The sequence below is a fragment of the Nicotiana tabacum genome, chromosome 3 (assembly GCF_000715075.1).
Source record: "Nicotiana tabacum cultivar K326 chromosome 3, ASM71507v2, whole genome shotgun sequence".
In the NCBI taxonomy this organism is placed as follows: domain Eukaryota; kingdom Viridiplantae; phylum Streptophyta; class Magnoliopsida; order Solanales; family Solanaceae; genus Nicotiana; species Nicotiana tabacum.
Genome location: NC_134082.1, coordinates 142,762,368 through 142,782,350, shown reverse-complemented (window position 1 = coordinate 142,782,350; position 19,983 = coordinate 142,762,368). Strand labels below are relative to the sequence as shown.

General features: G+C 37.3%; 1 protein-coding gene across 1 annotated transcript; it reads right to left on the bottom strand.

Annotated features, from left to right (window-relative positions):
• Positions 1-2,064: 2,064 nt before the first annotated feature.
• LOC107799083 (aquaporin PIP2-7-like) lies at positions 2,065-19,346 on the bottom strand. The gene is made up of 4 exons (XM_016622155.2): positions 19,014-19,346; positions 17,650-17,945; positions 3,314-3,454; positions 2,065-2,309 (listed from the first exon to the last, which is right to left on the bottom strand). The coding sequence occupies exons 1-4, from the start codon at positions 19,261-19,263 to the stop codon at positions 2,190-2,192; spliced, it is 807 nt and encodes a 268-aa protein (XP_016477641.1). The 5' UTR covers positions 19,264-19,346; the 3' UTR covers positions 2,065-2,189.
• Between the last annotated feature and the right edge of the window lie 637 nt (positions 19,347-19,983).

Sequence of the window (19,983 nt, the reverse complement as noted above, 5' to 3'; positions counted from 1 at the left end):
AAAGTAAAATTGCTATCACCTCAATCATGAAGAATGTCTTATGTTGGTTGAGTACACTTTTAATACAAGAGCTTGTATATATTCAATATTCAAACAAGATTTTGATTTACAGGAGAAGGTTATAATAACGTAAGTTGCGCACTTCCAACATACTCTTCACCTAAAAGTAAAACACATATTGTTCAATCTTATAACAGTTACTTATTTGTTACAAAAAAGAAGAAGCAATATTTCAGAAGACATAAAATCTTCAAGATAGTGTGTATTATTACTATAATTTTTTTGGGAAAAATATAGACTTTGGGTCTGCAAGTTTGCAGCAATTGAGAAAATTGTGTGTGTATGTATATATATATACACACACAATTGAGAAAGTTGTTATACTTTAATTCTTTGCAAAGTCCAATATTATTTTTTTCCTGTATCAGTTTTTCTTTTTTTTCAAAAAACAAAAACAAAGGCTGATTCATTGTTCGAATTTTACTTCGAATGAACTCCAACTTACAAATCTTGTAGACACCAAAAGTTTTACTATAAAAAGATGGCTTACTATAGCAAAAAATAGGCTTGAAGACAAGACCTCTTTCAGCCAGCTTGACAAAGGAAATTATTGTACCGTGGCCCCAAAGCATTGTATGTTGAAAGGGAGTGATATCCTCATATAGGATATTTTCCTATCATTATTTAATTTTTTGATTCCGTTTACATAAGTTAGCAAAAAAAAAAAAAAAAAAGGTTGCGCATTAAAACATGGTCACAGGATTATTACATTTTTATACTAAAGTCATGAAGATCCATCGCGAGTCGTGCATGCAAGACAAACTTCTCATTCATCAGAACTTCTAATAATTTGCGGGTTAATTTCACGGAAGGTCTTCAACTACCTTACAATTTTACTAAAGTCAGTCAACTATTTTTTATCACTTAAAAGTAACTAAACTTTGTCATTGTCACTTAAAAGTTATTTTGACTCAAACATTTACCATAAATATAAGATGTAATAAAATTTATGAGAAAAATCCAAAAATAAATGCCACGTCAACTTAAATGAACCATACCCACTTTAGATCCATTTCTCCCTTAAATGTGATTTGACCCATAACCCAAATTAATTTAAATAATTTGGTATAAAAATTATTGAAGTTCTGATGGATGAGAAAGTTTGTCTTGTATGCACGAGTCACAATGGATCTTCATGAGTTTGGTATAAAAATATCATAATTTGGGAACAAATTTGTCCTGAATCCGGACTAATCACTAGAAGTTCTAATGAATGGACCTTGTCACGAGTCCTAGTGAATCATTAGAAATTCTATACAAATTATGCTAAGACTTTTGTACAATTTGTTTATACATCCTGGCAATGGACCATCAGAAGTTAGTGTGTCATTTCATTCATGGTACCTCTTGAGAAAAAGATCGAGTGAAATAATATGTTATGGTACCTGAAAATTATTCTTTAAAATAACTCAAATATTACGAAATAAAATTTGTCTTGTCACGAGTCACGAAACTGTAATACAAATTGTATCATAACTTAATATAAATTGTTCATAAATCATGACAATAAATTTGTTAGATCTTTTTTCCAGCACATTGGACGGCTGTTAGCGGAGAGGAATATTCTTAAATGTGTACGTTACGTTGTGAGTAAAAACAAGCCTTTTCAATGAAACAATAAATCTTACAAAAAAGGCCAACTCAATGTTGGACCATCTCAGTGAGTCCACCCGAACAAATTGGACCATCTTTTGCTAGTTCAAATCAAGGTACTGCCCACTGGAAGTTCAATAATCAGTAACCCTATAATTCGTTTATGTATTGACAACATTATTATCTTGTCTACCGTCAATTAATCGAAAAGAGCTGTACCTTTAAATTATAAATTACTAAGCTCTGTTGTTTCTGAATTTTTATTATTTGCTGTCTAAACAGATAAAATTGGATTTCTAATGTTGGTGCTTGATTGCTGATCACAACAAGAACTTCGCTCTTTAGCACTAATACAACCAAATAATGCTTGAACTTTTATAAGCCACAGAAATTGAGATCAGAAAGCAGAAGTAAATCGAGGCCCAACAAAGATGATTATTACTTCTTAATTAAGATGATTAACACTTGTGAATTAAGTGCTACCCTAATGATGGGTAGATACAACATTATATTATTAATGATGAGAGACTAGCTGTTCAAATGCTGGGGTTGCTGTGAAAGGAGCTCAAAGTTTTGGCAGCTTGAGCTCGCAGAACTTGCTGGTAATAGAGAGCAGCAGCCAATGCTCCCAGAGAGGGTCCAACCCAGAAGATCCACTATGAAAACAGATAAGGAAAATATTATAAGATGCCTCATTTGTTTTTTTTTTTTTTTTTTTTTAAGATTAAGACGTCTGAATCTGAATACACATCTGAATATTAAGATGTGTATAAAGATAAAACCATCTAAATTTGAATACACATCTGAATATTAAATTGTGTATTAAAATCTGAACACTGAATGATTAAGGCTGTTTGATTTTTAACATCTAAATATAAAAAATTTATCTTTATTTGAAAATATAAAAACATAAAATTTAAATGAAATACTAATTAATCTAATATTACTGTTGGTGGTGATGGCTAACGGGTGAATGCCGATTAGAGGCAGTGGTAGTTTTGGTTGATGGTGGTGGTTCAGGATAGTAACTAGTGGTGATTGATAGTGGTGGCAATTATGATTGAGGATGGTGGTGGTGAGTGATGATAGATAATAATGACGGGTGATCGTGATAGTTGTAATTGAGGAAGATGGTGGTGGGTGGTAGTAGGTTATAATAATGGATATTGCCGGTTATGGTTGTTGATGGTGATGAGGTAGTTAATTATGGTAGTTGAGGTGGATGAGTATTGATTGTGGTTGAGAATGTCGGTGGTGGGAGTGGTGGGTAGTAATAGTCGATAATGGTGACGGCTATGATTGAGGATGATGGTGGTGGTGGTGGCATTGTGATAGTTGATAATGGTAGGCGGTGTCAGTAGTTAATAATGAATATGAATGATAACATCTTAATGAAATTAAGTTTCTGTTATAGATCTTAATCATACAGACCTATTCAGACCCATTAAGTAGTTGTGAAGTAAAAAAACAAACACACTTAATGATTAAGATCTGAATAATTAAGATTCAGACTTTAAAATAAACGCGCTTAATATCTGAGATCTGAATAATTAAGATTCAGACCTCCATTAAATGCAAACAAATGATGCCTAATTAGCTCTATTGAACTTTAAAAGACCTTTTAAATTAGAACTATCGTAAGTATAGTATAAACACTTACATGGTCATTCCAAGCTGTGGTATCGTTGTAAATGACAGCAGCTCCAAAACTCCTAGCAGGATTGATCCCAGTTCCAGTGATGGGAATGGTGGCCAAATGAACCATAAACACCGCGAAACCAATTGGCAGTGGTGCTAATACCTGTGGAGAAAGAAGGTAACGAATAGCAAAATCATATAACACTAAACTCTTGATCTTTAATTTATGATTTAGACATGCATTTGTTACTCGCTGCAGTCCACAGAGACTATAATCTTTTGTTTAGGTGGAGTTTATCTCCGACAGAGACTTTAAATATTCTTTTTTTGTTGTCAAAAAATATTGTTGTTCCAAGTGAAGTTTGTTTTGATGATTGATAAAGGAACTCAAGCATGAACCAGGTTCATACACAGTATACAAAGACAAAGGCAGAATTCGGGCACAAGATATGCACGTGAAGGAGATAAGCTTAAGTGATTATATCTGATACCTTCTGAACGAAAAGATTGCATAATTGATAAGGAGAAAGACTCCTTACTCGAGAGAACTCTATTCTAGATAAGGGAGGAGTTAGAAGTTGAAGATAACTAGAACGCTTCCACCAAGGAAGAGTATAGCATTTAGTAATTTCTTATTCTACTAACTCTATATATTTGAGGATGATCTCATTTTACAGGTACGCACAAACACTGAAGTTAAATGTGAGTTGAGAAAAATAGCAAGACACAATTCTTGTGTGATTCAAGTGTGCGAACCTGAAGCTACATGAACCAGATAGAAGAACCAGTTCCGAGTGTCTGTCTTTTATTCTAATTTCATTGTAGTAGGTGTTTCAAATTGTACATTTCAGCTTTATCTAGAAGCAATTGTATTAGGTTCTTTGAGTGTTGTATTCAAGTTAGAGTTAACATGAAGTTGTCGTAACAACTAGAGGCTGATTGCCACAAAGGGATTAGAGGTAATCCTTAGGTTTACAAAGAGTTTTGTAAATGTTGTTTTGGCTTAGTGATTTAGTGAAGTATTGGGAAAAATCCTACTGAGTAGTAGGTCATTTTTTTCACCTTTTGAGCTAGGTGTTTTCCACGTAAAAAATACTTGTGTTCTTTAATTTTTGCATTTATTTTTCCGCAACAGTAGTATAAGGAACACATAGAAGAACTAAATCATTCTATAATCTATGCATGCAAAACATTGGACAACACACAAATCACCCTCCTCTTGTGCGATATTGAAGTATAAAAATATCAATTGGTATCAGAGCAGGTTATCCTTGAAAAGGCTTACACCTTAGGAGATGATCAACATGAGTGCACCACTTGGAAACTGGGAAGGGCAATCCACTGCTAGGCCACCACTCTTTAATGGCCAGTACTACTCTTGGTGGGAAAACAGGATGAGAGATCACATTATAGGAGTGGACTATGAACTATAAGATATTGTCACCGATGGTCCACTGACAACCTTGAAGAAAAATGTTGAAGGAGTAGATGTGCTAAACACAAGAGGGATTGCACCTCCGAGGACATGAAGAAGTGGGAGAAGAATGCTAAATCTAAGAAATGACTTGTTTATGGACTTGGTCCAGATAAGTACAACAGAATCCAAGGCTGTGCCATTGCTTAGCAAATTTGGGATACACTGCAAGTGGCTCATGAAGGAACACCTTAGGTGAAGAGATCCAGAGGAACTCTACTGTACTCTCAGTATGAGAACTTTGCTATGAAGGAAGGAGAAACCATTCAAAAAATATACACAAGGTTCACAACATTGACAAATGAGCTAAAATCTCTTGGAAGAATTGTTTCTGAAGAAGAAAGAGTTGAGAAGATACTGACTAGGGTTTTGCCTATCACTTGGAGAGCAAAATCACTGCCATCCAGGAATTAAAGAATATTGCTACTCTCCCATTGGATGAATTGATTGGAAATCTTACTATATATGAGCTTAGGAGAAAAACTATGAAGATTGATGTACTAAGAAAGAAAGGAGCTTGGCACTCAGAATCACTGAAGGTTCTGATCTGGAAGATGTTGAAATGGCTATGATCACCAAAGACTTCAAGAAGTACCTGAGGAGAGGAAAGGGTTGTTCAAGAAGTGGAAGCTACAGCAAATCAAAAGCTCATGAGAAGCAAATAAATGATGGCTTCTACAAGTGTGGAAAGACTTATCACCACATCAAGAACTCTCCTTTGTGGGAAATTGAATAGAACAAGGAAAGATCTAAACGAAGTAATAGCAAGAAGGAACAGGTTCAACCCAAGCAAAGAAACAACAAAGGATCAACCAAGGCTATGGTCGCTGCTTGAGGAGAAAGCTCAGATGATAATGATGATGAACGAGTACTTATGGTTATTGAAGAATTTGATGAAAAAACTAAGGTAAATGTCTTTCATCTCAAAGTCAAGATTAAATTTTTGTCTAAAGAAAGGTTATCTGAGTTGCTACTAGAGCTAATTGATGAATATGAGGATGTAAATAATGAAAAGGAACTACTGTCAAAAGAATGTGTGGTTTTAAAAGCTAAGTGCATAAACCTAAAACTTAGGACTAGTGAAAATGTAAGTGAAAATACTGTGTTAAAGAACCAGGTTCATGAACTTGACACAACTGTCCTAGAACTTAGATCTGGAAATCTAAAACTGAAATTAGGAACAGGTAAAAAGACAGCTGATCACACACAACTCACTCTAGAAAACATGTAAGAAAAATAAAAGATGAGTAGTATAAAAGAGATAAGCAGGTAAGAATCCTAAAGGCGAATCTAAGCAAGGTCAAACATAAACTAGACAAAACTTGTAAATGGAACAGGTCCTCCGATGCACTTTCATGGCTATAAGAATACCATAGTAGCAACAGAAGAGAGCTTGACTTTGGGAACCCTGCACCTAAGTGGGATCCCAAAAGCAAGTACCTCACACTTGTTGAGAACAAAATTTGCACACACTGTGGTAAAATTGGTCACTATAAAAGTGAATGTACTGCAAAAGAAAAGACAAGTCAAAAGAACAAAGAATTTGTTCAAGGGAAGAATATGCTACTAAGTTGGGCCAAAAAGAATTTGATTCATCCTTTTGCATATAGAAAGGGACCCAAACTAGTTTGGATTCCTAAGACTAACCCCAAAATTCCTTTTGCAGGTTCAAGTGAAGGGGAGTAGCTAAATATGGTACATGGATAGTAGCTACTGAAAGCATATGACAGGAAGCAAGAACCAATTTCTTTCATTTGAGGACCTTAAAGGAGGTAATGTCTTCTTTAGAAATTGGAAGAAAGGTAAGATCATTGGGGTTGGAAAGGTAGGTAAGACTGATTCTCACTCTATTGAGAATGTCTACTTGATAAATGGACTGAGGTACAGTCTAATAAGTGTATCAAAATTGTGTGATAGAAGTAACATGATAGCATTCACCTCTACAAAATGCTTTGTGATTAATCTTACAACTGACAATATAGTTTTGCAGGGAAAAAGAAAGAACAACATATTGTTGTGGATCTGTCCACACTTTCAGATAATGAACTCACTTGCTTAAGCGTGTTGGATAATGATCCCATCTTTTGGCACAAAAGACTTAGACATGCCAGTCTAAGCCAACTCAACAAACTAGTCACCAAGGACTTGGTGATAGGACTGTCTTACATCAAGTTCAAGGAAGATAAAATTTGTGAGGACTGTGCAAGAAGGATATGTAAGATCATCTTTCAAAACAAGAAAATGGTAAGCATCACCAGGACGATGGAACTGGTCCATATGGATCTTACTGGGCCAATGAGAACATTGAGCAGAGGTGGTAAGAGACATGTTATGGTGCTTGTTGATGATTACTCTAGGGTTACTTGGATACTATTTTTAACATCTAAAAATGAAGCATTTGACATGTTCACTTTTTTTGTTAGAAAACCCAGAAGGAATTATGGTACTGAATTTGAGAATGCTAAGTTATCTTTATTTTGTGATGAGCATGACATAAATCATAATTTTTTGTTCCTAGGACTCCACAACAAAATGGAGTAGTTGAAAGAAAGAATAGGACATTAGAAGAAATGGCTAGGACTATGCTTCCTTCTAGTAAACTGCCCCATAGCTTCTGGGCAGAAGGTGTAAATACTGCATGCTACATCATAAATAGGTGCATGACTAGACCTCTTGTTGAAAAGACTCCTTATGAGTTACTTAAAGGGAGAAAGCCAAATATATATCCCATATTAAGGTATTAGGATGCAAGCGCTTTGTGCTTAATAATGGTAAAGATTCCCTAGGTAGGTTTGGTCCTAGAAGTGATGATGGAGTATTCTTGGGATATTCTTAACATAGTAAAGCTTATAAGATATATAACAAAAGAACTATGTGGGTGGAAGAAAGTGTACATGTGATTTTTAACGAAACTAACATTCTTTCTAAGAGGCAGGAACATGATGATGAAGCAATTGGGCTGGTAAGAAACTCAAATGAAACCACAGCCCAGACTGAAGTTGCACCAGAGGAAGGAACATGTGATGGAACAGGTCCTTCCACCTAGGGCAACTTGACAGGGGGAACTGAACAAAGAGGAACTGATCCTCAAACATCGAGGGAACTTATCCATGGACCTGTTTCTCAGCAACAAAACATTGAAGGAACATCTAGGGGATACCAGCTGGTTGTGAAACCTTACAAGTATCAAAGTTCTCATCCCATTGAGAACATAATTATTGATCCAACCTTTGAAATCAAAACCTGATCTTCCTTGAAGAATCTTTGTGCTTTTGATGTTTTTTATCTGTGAACTAGAAAGTTCTTTTTATAGTTATTGAAACTCAAGTTATTTGAATAATGTATTTAGGGGCGAAGATCCCTACTATAATTTTTACATGTATGATACTGAATATAATTGGAACAGTTGTCCAACAACTTTCGTCCTCCGACTTCTTTAGCCACTTCCACATCTGTCGTATTCAGGAATGCTTGCTTTGTGGTGAAGCATTTAGCAATTCTAACAGCCTGGTGAGGGCTGTCTGTCTGAGGACAGGTTAAGCCAGGTCTTGGAACCTAAAAATATTGCTGAGGCTTTGTAGGATGCAAATTGGGTGAATGCAATACAAGATGAACTCAACCAATTTTAAGGAAGTCAAGTTGGCATCTAGCACCAAGACCCAATGACAGATCAATAATTGACACAAAATGGGTCTTCAGAAACAAACTTGTTGAAGCTGGAACAATTTTAAGAAACAAGACAAGATTGGTGGTTCAATGATACAGTCAAGAGGAGAGCATCAACTATGATGAGATTTTTGCTTCAATTGCAAGATTGGAAGCAATTAGACTTCTTATAGCCTTTGCTGCTTACATGCAACTCACTCTTCATTAGATGAATGTCAAGAGTGCCTTCCTTAATGGCTATCTAAAGGAGGAAGTATTTGTCAAGCAACCTCCGAGCTTTGAAGGCAAGGAATGTCCTAATCATGTGTACAAGCTTGACAAGGCACTTTATGGGCTCAAACAAGCTCCAAGAGCATGGTGGGAAAGATTATCAAAATTCCTGCTTGAGCATGGCTACAGGAGAGGTAAAATTGACAATACTTTATTCTTGAAAAAAAGGTAATGATTTCTTGGTAGTTCAGATATATGTTGATGATATAATCTTTGGAGCAACTACTGATAAGTTAAGTAAAGAATTTGCTAAACTAATGGGGAGTAAATTTGAAATGAGTATGATGAGTGAGCTTAATTTCTTTTTAGGCTTACAAATTAAAAAAAATTCAAATGGAACTATGATCCATCATCAGAAATACGTGAAAGAGTTTCTTAAAAGGTTTAAAATGAAAGATTCCAAAGAAATTGACATACCTATAGCAACAACCACAAAATTGGATATAGATAAACCTGGTTCATCTGTTGATCAGAAGTTGTATAGGGGAATGATCGACTCCTTGTTATATCTGAATGTTAGCAGACCTGATTTTGTTTTCAGTGTAGGCCTTTGTGCTAGATTTCAAGCAAATCCAAAGGAGTCTCACTTGACTGCTGTCAAGAGGATCCTGAGATACCTAAAAGGCACCACTAACCTTTGTCTATGGTATCCAAAAGGTAGTAATTTCAACTTAGTGGGATATGCTGATGCTGATTATGTAGGTTTTCTTGTGGATAGAAAAAGCACCTCTGATTTGGCACAATTTCTTGGCTCACGTATTGTGTCTTGGTCCACCAAAAAGCAAAATTCTGTGGCTTTATCTACTGCTGAACCTGAGTATGTTGCTGCTGCCTCTTGTTTTGCTTAATTGTTGTCGATCAAATATCAATTAATGGACTTTGGAATTGATGTAGATTGTATCCCCATCTTTTGTGATAATAGCAGTGCAATTAGTATGACCAATAACCCGGTTCATCATAAAAGAACTAAGCACATAGATGTTAGGCACCACTTTTTGAGGGACAACTATGAAAATGGTTTGATCACTGTGGAATTTTGTGCTACTAACAAGAAAATAGCTGACATCTTCACAAAAGCTCTAAGCAGAGATCACTTTGAAAGGAACAACTTAGAATTTGGGATGATTAAGATCACCTAAAAGGCATCAGTTCTAACTAAAAAATTTGGTTAGAAAATTTGTGAACTTTGTACATAATTAGATTTGATTTTGCTCAGTCTTATACTTTCTCTAGTATACTCTTGTGCCATGTACTAAAATGTCTCATTAATCTCTAATGATATTATCTTTATTTTCTTGAAAACTTTAGATTTACACAAGAGATTTCTCAGTGAAGAACCTAGTTCATCAAGATTATATGGTATGTACTCTCTACTCTGCATATTTGGAATTAATTATATGTGGATTATGATCGAAAGTAGAGTTCCATTTAATGCTAACCTCCTTGAGCTTATCCATTACGAAATGAACCAGTTTCATCCAAAGAGAGTTCTAAAATGCAATAAGTGCCTAGATTCTAGGGGGAGTCCTTAATGACTTTTCAAACTGACTCCCAGTCTGATTAGACTTCTGAGCTTCTTAAAATGTTGCCGTTACCCAATTAAATTCTCCCTCTTTATATTGATTAGGCCATAGCTATTTCTTCACTTCTAAATTTCCAGCCACCAAACAATTCTCTCTATCTTCTCTCATCTTCTAAACATGCACATACTCATCTTCTCTCATCCTCTAACCATCAATGGCTAACATATCTAAAAATCCCTCATCACCACCCAAAGAATCCACACCCACACCTTCAACCACACCTCTCTCTAAGAAAAGAAGATTCACGATACTTGCTCGTAAGACTATGGTAGGGAGTGAATTATATAAGAAGTTAGATGAACAATTGAAAGAAATCCCATAAGAACCCCAAAAATCTGAAGAATCATCTAATTCTGCTACTGAGGGGGAAGAAACTGTTTCTTTTGAAACAGAACATGTAACATATGGACCTAAAATTACATATAAAATAATCTCGGAGTTTGCTGGAAATTTGGAAAACAGGTTTGTTCTGGTGGGAAATATTGTTGGGGTTGAAACTGATGGTAAAAAATGAAAGGAGAAAAGAAAAAGAGAGTGAGGGTGTTAAAGGCGATCTGAGGGGAACGGGAAAACAAGGAGTGGTTGAATCTTCACATACTCCTATGAGTTTGACTTAAGAAATATGAGCTATGGTAATGTGGAGTGAGGAATCTACTGGAGAAGAAAATTTGAGAGGTAAAGGAGGTAGTGGATCTGGAGAAGCTGCTGAGGGGTTGGTTAGGTTGGGGAAGAATGTTCAAGAACCTGTTTGACCAGTACAGGAACCCCTCGAAGATCTACTGAAACGAGTGTCTGACAGCTACAATTCAAAACGGAAGAAGACTTCAAGAGTTAAAATTCCTGGAACTCCTAGAGCAAACAAGACGAGAAAGTTTGTCTCTTCTATCCTTGTAGAGACTCCTCCCACAAGAGGAAGAGTTACAAGGAGTCAGAAGAAATAGAGTGAGACTGAACTTGAGAAAGTATTGAAAGAAAGTAAAAGAAAAATTGTTGCAAAAGGAAAGAAGAAGGTGGTTAAGCCTGTTGACTGAAATTGAGGAGATTGACCTAGTCCTTCATGATGAAGAGGAGGCAAAAGAGGTGGAGGTTGTGAATCCAAAAGCAAAGAAAATCAAGACTTTTAAAAAGAAGTCTCGTTTGAAAACAAAATCAGCAGAACCTTCTACCTTGGCAAAAAGAACCAGGTCTGCCATGAAGTCCAGAAAAGTGAAAGTAGTGGAGGAAGAAGAGAGCGAAGAAGAAGAAGAAACTGATGCGAAGAAGGACAAGATGGTTAAGTTTGGGAAAAGAACCATCTTGAAAGGTAGATTCCTCAAGGACTTGGAGGAGGAAGGAATGCTGATGCTGCTGGAAAAACTACAACTGTAGGGTTAGAAGGACATGGTCCTTCAGATGGATGGAAAGCTTGCCAGAAATGAGATTGTGGAGTTCATGGTAAATTATGAGATAAAAATGGCAGAGTCACCAATGTGGTAGATGGGGTGACTGTGGGCTTTGATGACAAGGAGTTGGGAAATTTTTTGTGAGTACTTGCTGAATGGTACAATGACTACAAAAAGTTAAAATGGCCAAGCCTAGAAAACCTCCCTATCTTACTTGCCAATACAAGGAAGTTTGGTGACAATGAGGAAAAGCTTGAGCCTAAGGCTATATACAAAAGTGAGATGAAGCCACCCTATAGAGTGTTGTTTAAATTTGTTAACAAGGTTGTGCTGCCCATGCAGGAAAGAAGGCGCATTGCTATATTCATGGACCTGGTCCTTATAGAATGTTTGGACAGTAGGAGGCAAATCAATTAGACTGGGTTTATCATCCAGCTTCTTGATAGGGTTCTAACTAGCACCAAAACTCATGCTATACCCTATGGTTTCATTCTTATAGTTGTACTTGCTCACTTCAATGTACCTCTCAAGAAATGGGAAGTTAGTACTAGTAAGGATCACTTTGGGAAAAACACTTTGATTGCATATGACTATGAAGTCCACACTACTCTTAAAGAACCTGGTTCATCCAAGAAGAAAACTGTAAATAGCAAAGTGCGAGCTTTGGTGCAGAAGAGTGAGGCTAAGAATGCGGAGATTAAGAGGCTGAAAAAGAGGCTAGCTGAAGTAGAAACTGAGAGGGATGCTCTCACGGCTGAGCTTGCAAAGGAGAAAGAGAAGAATTATGGCATTCTTCATGATATGCTGAAGCTGCTTCAGGCCACAAACCAAGAACCTGGTCCTTACTAGCCTTAAAACCTTTCTAGCCTAGTTAGACAAACCAGTGACTTGGATGAGATTTCTTTTTGTTCTTTTTGGTCATGATCCAGTATCTTTATTTTTCTTTATACTTTGTGGATGACTAGTATCAACGTTAACTATTTTTGTGCTCTAACTATTTGTTGATGCTTCTTAGATAGCTAATATCATTAGATTGATATATGATACCTGACTCCATGATTGCATTTGAAATAGCCTTAGTGGCTATGAGTAATATCTATTAAAATTTGGTTATCTAACATAATTATTCATCTTTTCGATGATGCAAAAAAGGGGAAGATAGGTTATGCTTTTTACTTTGGACTGTGATGTTTATAACCTAATGAACCGGGTCCTTGATGATTAGTAACTTTAAAATGGAAAATGTTCTAACATTGTATTGATGTTGAGCTGAGTTGAAACATGGCTTATGCTTATGAAAAGTACAGAGTTTGTCATCATCAAAAAGGGAAAATTTATTGGCCCAAGTGAAGTTCGTTTTAATGATTGGTAAAGAAACTCAAGCATTAACCAGGTCCATACACAGTGTACACAGACACGGGCAGAATTCGGGCACAAGGTATGCACGCGAAGGAGATAAGATTAAGTGGTTATATTTGATATCTCCTAAATGAAAATGTTGCATAATTTGATAACGAGAAGGACTCCTTACTAAGAGAATTCTATCCTAGATAAGGGAGGAGTTAGAAGTTGAAGATAAGTAGAACTCTTCCACCAAGGAAGAGTATAGCATTGGAACTCTTGTTATTTTCTATTCTACTAACTCTATATATTTTGGGATGTTATTATTTTACAGGTACGTATAAACGCTGAAGTTACGCATGAGTTAACAACAAAATAGCAAGGCATTTTGCAAGCAATTCTTCGATGATTCAAGTATGTGAACCTGAAGCTACATGAACCAGATAGAAGAACCAGTTCCAAGTGTGTATCTTTTATTCTAGTTTCATTTTAATAGGTGTTTCAAATTGTACTTTTTAGCTTTATCTAGAAGCAATTGTACTAGGTACTCTGAGTGTTGTATTCAAGTTAGAGTTAACCTAAATTTATCGTAACAGCTAGAGGCTGGTTTCCACAAAGGGATTAGAGGTAATCCTTAGTCTTACAAAGAGTTTTGCAAATGTTGTTTTGGCTCAGTGATTTTCTAATGTGTTGGGAAAAATCCTACTCAGTAGTAGGTCATGGTTTTCACCTTTTGAGCAAGGTATTTTCCACATAAAAAAATACTTGTGTTCTTTACTTTTCGCATTTATTATTCCGCAACAGTAGTATAAGGAACACATAGAAGAACCAGGTCTTTCTATAATCTGTGCACGCAAAAAATTGGACACCACAAAAATCACCCCCATATTGTGTGGTATTAAAGTATAAAACATCAAGTATGGTGTTTTTGTTGATATCTATAACACTAGTTTACAAACATTGGCACCCTCAAGAGCACACTAATAGATTAAAATTTGAGACCTTAGTAACCAGGAGGCTAAGTGTTAGCCCCTTGACTTAGTTCCTCGGCAGGTGTGGGTTGTGATAAGGATTTTCATGATAACCTAGGCACACAACTTGAAAAATGGGGCAACATCATGACGGGCAGCTCAACATGATGGACTATACGGGGGGTGACAAACGCACCTTGAACGGAGGCAAGGTGCATTTCACATGGGCGTGCAAGTTGGCATAACAATGGCAAGACAAAGCCATGTCAAAGCAGGGGCCAAGACATGGCAAGATAATGCAAGGCAATGCGGGACAAGCAATGCAATTAATGTGGGCAGATTTGATCAAGTTGAGGGCGACTTGACATAGGCGGGTAACTGTGGCAATGGGCGTGTGCGGCTAAGTCAATATGCGACAAGCTATGGTCATGACATTGGATGGAGCAGTGTCAAAGGGAAAGGCTAGGCGTAATGCCAGCCTTGGGTGTGCAGAAGCTGGACAAAACAAGCATGCAATGCACATGATAGGGTGGTTGAGTGGTTACAACTGCCCCATTCAAGCATGACTGATCATGGGGCTATGTGGAGGCACGTTTTTAGATCATGGCTGATTGTATGTCTTAGTGATACACGTTTTTAGCATGCTCCCTATGTTTGCTCATCAGTTGGGGATTGTTAACTGATTGTCTAAAATGCTGCCTAGTGTAATTGGGCAGCCTACACTATAAATATGTGAATAAGGCTGTCCCAAATGGGTAGAACTTAGTCTTGCACCATATGTGTTAGCCAAATTTTGTCTATGTGTATTCCTAAGGGTGGGAAATCATTTTGGGGCAGAGAACTAGGGTGTTCTTTGTTCTTGGCCATAGGGTTGACTTATTGTGTTCTTGTATTCACATATTAATACGAGTTGGGAAGAGATTCTTGTAAATTCGTGTGTGTCTTTACTTTTAATTCTACCTAAATTTATTCTAAGGCCAAACGTCGTAAAATAATTCTAAGTTTTGGAAAGGCTGAAGTCAAGTTTGGGTTTGACTGGCGCGCAATGGTGAAATTCAGACAAAATTTGAGTGACATAAATCACTCCTATGACAACTGGTATTAGAGTGTGGTTGGATTGGGGCAAAGACACAACATTCATTGGTTGAATTTCATGAAAGATGGCTGGTGGCAACGCAAAACTGAGGGAAAAAGTTGTTGCATTAGAGGCACTCGTCGAATTTGTTGATAGTGATCAATTTCTAATTATCGTGACTCGTCTTGCCTATCTTGAGGCAGAGATGAACGGGCTGAGCCAAGAGTGCATAAATATGAAAGCAGAAAATGGGTTGCTGTATCGAGCTGTTGGCAATGATGATGTCTAGTGCGGGGTAGATCGTACCAAGGTCAAAATTCCGGAGCCTAAAGAGTTTAATGGTGCAAGGAGTGCCAAGAAACTCAAAAATTTCCAGTGGGATATAGAGCAGTACTTTCAGGCTGCTTATGTTTGAAATGAAGACAAGGTCACCATTACGACTATATACTTGTTAGATAATGCAAAGCATTGGCTAGCGGACGCGCGTGGCAGACAATGTAAGTGCTGGTAGGCCAAAAATTAACTCTTGGGAAGGGCTGAAAAAAAGTTGAAGGATCAATTCTTTCCTAACAATGCGGGGTGGATTGCTAGAGATCGTTTGAAAAAGTTGAAACAAACTGGAACGGTTAGAGAATATGTCAAATATTTCAATTCTTTGATGCTGGATATAAGCAACATGTCTGAGGAAGACAAGCTGCACAATTTCCTTTACGGGCCGCAGTGGTGGGCACAGATGGAACATCAAAGGCAGAATGTGAAAGACCTTCCTAGTGACATCGCTTGGGTGATTTTTGGTTGGGACAAAATGGTTCTGATTTCTCTACTACTTCAAGTCCAATAACGGGAACAAGGACAAGGATAAAGAGTGGAGGAAAAATGGGAATGACAAAGGTAATGCTATTGAGGGCAATAACAATGGAAAGGAAAAATAATGTGCTGGACCTTCGACGAACAAGGGACAAAACAACAAGTTTGATGGCTGTTTTATTTGTAAAGGACCACACATGGTGAGGGACTATCCAAAACTTGAACGACGTACAATGTTGTTTGCTAAAGAAAAAAGTGCAGATGAGCCGAATGAGGAAGAACATGAGCAGAAGGCGGCATATTTAGGGCCTATGGTGGTGCTGAATGATCGACCGCTTCGTCGAGGACGATGAATTCTTCGGGTGGGGGTGGTTTGTTAGCTCCTTGACAAAGTTTCCCGACAGGTGTGGGTTGCGACAAGGATTTTCATGATGGCCTTGGCACACAACGCGAAAAAGAGGGCAACATCTTGACGGATAGCTCGACATGACGGACTATGCGAGGTTGAAAAATGTACCTTGAAAGGAGGCAAGTCGCATTTCACATGGACTTGCGGGTTGGCATAATAATGGCAAGACAAAGCCATGTTAACGTAGGGGCCAAGACATGGCAAGACAATGCAAGGCAATGTGGGCCAAGCAATGACATCAATGTGGGAAAATTTGATCAAGTTGAGGGCGACTTGACATAGGCGGGTAGCTGTGGCAATGGACGTGTGTGGCTAAGTCAATATACGGCAAGCTATGGTCATGGCATTGGGCGGAGCAGTGTCAAAGGGCAAGGCTGGGCACAATGCCAGCCTTGGGCATGCAGAAACTGGCCAAAACAAGCATGCAATGCATATGACAGGGCGGTTGAGCAGTTACAATTGCTCCATTCAAGCATGATTGATCATGGGGCTAAGTGGAGGCACATTTTTAGATCAAGGCTGATTGTATGGCTTAGTGATACACGTTTTTAGCATGCTCCTTATGTTTGCTCATCAGTTAGGGCTTGCCAACTGATTGTCTAAAGTGCTGCCAAGTGTAATTGGGCAGCCTGCACTATAAATATGTGCATAAGGCTGTCCCAAATGGGCAGAACTTAGTCTTGTGGCGTATGTGTTAGCCAAATTTCGTCTAAGTGTATTCCTAAGGGTGAGAAATCATTTTGGGGCAGGGAACTAGGGTGTTCTTTGTTCTTGGCCATAGGGTTGGCTTATTGTGTTCTTGTATTCACATATTAATACGAGTTGGAAAGAGATTCATGTAAATTTGTATGTGTCTTTACTTTTATTGTTGCCTAAATTTATTCTATGTCCCAAATGCTGTAAAATAATTCGAAGTTTTTTGGAAAGGCTAAAGTTAAGACTGGGCTTGACTGCCGCGCGGTAGTGAAACTTCGACAGAATTTGAGTGACATAAATCACCATTGTGACACTAAGGCACCTAGCAGTGTGGCCTATAGTGGACAATAAAGTGATCGGTACAATTCCTGGAGATCAGAGTTCAAATCTCAGCATAGACAAATCCCATTTGCCTAAGCTTAGTCGGAAAAAAAAACGGGAGGCTAAGGATTGATCGGTAAAGAGCTTTTATCATTGAAGTTCAAAGGGTACAGTGCAACCAAATCTCTATGTTATTGAACTAATTATCCATATGCATCTCGTAATTAAGACGCTTTCTCTAGTTTAAGTAAAGACTTAGTAGTATTAGATAAAATTATATATGAATTGAGCAAAGCAATCAAACAACTTTCTCAAATTAAAGATAGTGAATATTTTGTAAAAATAAGGACGCATGGAACTTACAGGGACGTGGGAATCACGTGAATTGCGTTTGGGGTCGGTGGCGGAGAAGACGGTATAGACAAGGACGAAAGTGCCAATGATCTCAGCACCCAAGGCTGTGCCGGTTGAGTAGCCAACTGCAACGGTATTAGCACCGCCGCCATACGTGTTATAGTCATGCTTCATGAACCCTTTCACTAAACCAACGCCACAAATGGCTCCTAAGCACTGCGCCACCATATACCCCACCGCTCTCAGTAATGAAACCTTCCTTGCCAGTAATAGCCCAAATGTTACTGCTGGATTTATGTGCCCACCTATACACATTCGTTAACCCCAAAAAGATATTAATATAAGATTGCTGTTATAATTTGTTTTTATCATGTTTACTTTATGGTTGAAGCGTACTCATTTGTGATTCATATTAATATAAGTCTTTTTTGGTGATTCATTTGAAATAATTCTTTGTAATTAGTATCCGATTCAGCTTAATATATAGAGGCATGAGTATTTTCAAATTATCTGAATGGGCACTTTGGTAAGTGCCTTGTATTCAATTCAAGGACCGAGAGAGAGAGAGAGGAGGGTGGGGGAAGACCAATAAAAAGATTGTTTTTTCTTTCCTTCTTACGTATCCTTTCCTTCTGACGGGAATACTCCAAAATTAGGTCACGTTTTTAATCTGTGACTTTGCTAACTTTGCCCGAAAAGCAAAAATAAAACTTGTCATCCTTATCTCTATTATTCTGCAACATCCAAAGCAATGAGATTTTGAGAAAAGTCATAAAATATTGAACTTGAACTTACCACAAGGCACAAGACACCTTCTTTAAAGTTCAAACCTCAAAACTTACAAAGTTTGAACTATCATGTTGTTTCAAATTAAGGCAGATGCATCCAGGGGCAGACCTAGTGCATAGACTACGGGTTTCCGGGAACCCAGTAACTCTTGCGTAGACCTTATATTTATATTAAGAAATTCACTAAATTTTGGTAAATATTTAACTGTGAACCAGTTATTATTACATATTAATTTGAAATTACGGTAGGAACCCATAAACCTCAAATTCTGGATCCGCTTCTGGATGCATCCTCCTACTAGAGGTTCATTCAACACCACTTTGTGGAAAAAGATTAACAATAATATATGTTAAAGATATAATGTCAATATTTATGATAGATCGATACGATAAATAATACATAAAGTATCAATTTAAACCTCTATAACTCCAAGTTATAACCTCACTTACACATATAAGTAATTGAATTGTAATAAGGCGGACACTACTTGGGTAGGTAGAATAGTGCATACGCTTCACGGAAAAATTTCAATAAGAAAACAGAACAAAATAAAAAGAAGAGGAGGAGATGATGAAACTGAGTACCAGAGATCCCAGCAGTACAGTAGACAAGAACAAAAATCATGCCACCAAAAGCCCATGCAATACCAAGAAGTCCAACGCCGTCGCAGGGACCAACTTGCTTCTTGTGCCCAATAACGGTAGCGACGCTAACGTAGAGGAAAAGAAAGGTGGCAACAAATTCGGCAATGAGGGCTCTGTAAAAAGACCATTTCTTCAGCTCCGCCATATCAAACAGCGGAGCTGCTGGCGGATCCACATAGTCTCTCGTCATGTGTCTTCCTATTTTTCCCTTCTTAATTATTTAGATGATGGAAAAGAGAATTGTGAGCATATATATAAGAACAGATAGCAGCAAAGAAAATGAAAGCTGCCAGAGGTTGTGTGGATTACAAACTATAAAGGTGTGAATAAGTTGATACAGAAAAAAGTGAACAACACATGTATCCACATAGGGATGCCATGGCAACGTGATTATTTACGTAAGCTCCAAGAGTTTTTCAGTATTACGTTAACTTGTATCTGAATGACCCTGCAATAACATGGATATACGGCTTCAGATCCTATGCTTTGTCTATGATCGTTTCATTTGGTAATTACTAATTGTACTTTCCTTAATTAGCTTTATTTGTACATCATCTTATTTGAGCTTTTATTGAACCAGATAGGGCAACTATATATGCACTGTGTAACCAAGAGAGATTAGGACATGTGGCATCCTACCTCTATATATCCTATATGATTGGCCCAACTCTTAAAAATGATCTTTTACGGAAAGTCTTAAACGTATTCTCGTCTTTAATATATATACTAAGAAAATAATTTACAACATAAAACCTCCTCATGCAATTTCTGTTAAGACTCGAAATAATTGATCAAGTTGACTATGTCAATAAGCAAAAGGTAACAAACAAATAGGAAAAGGATGGAAAATCTAAGATACGAGAAAAATTAATCATATACACTTGATAAAAGTATGAATTACTCCTTAATT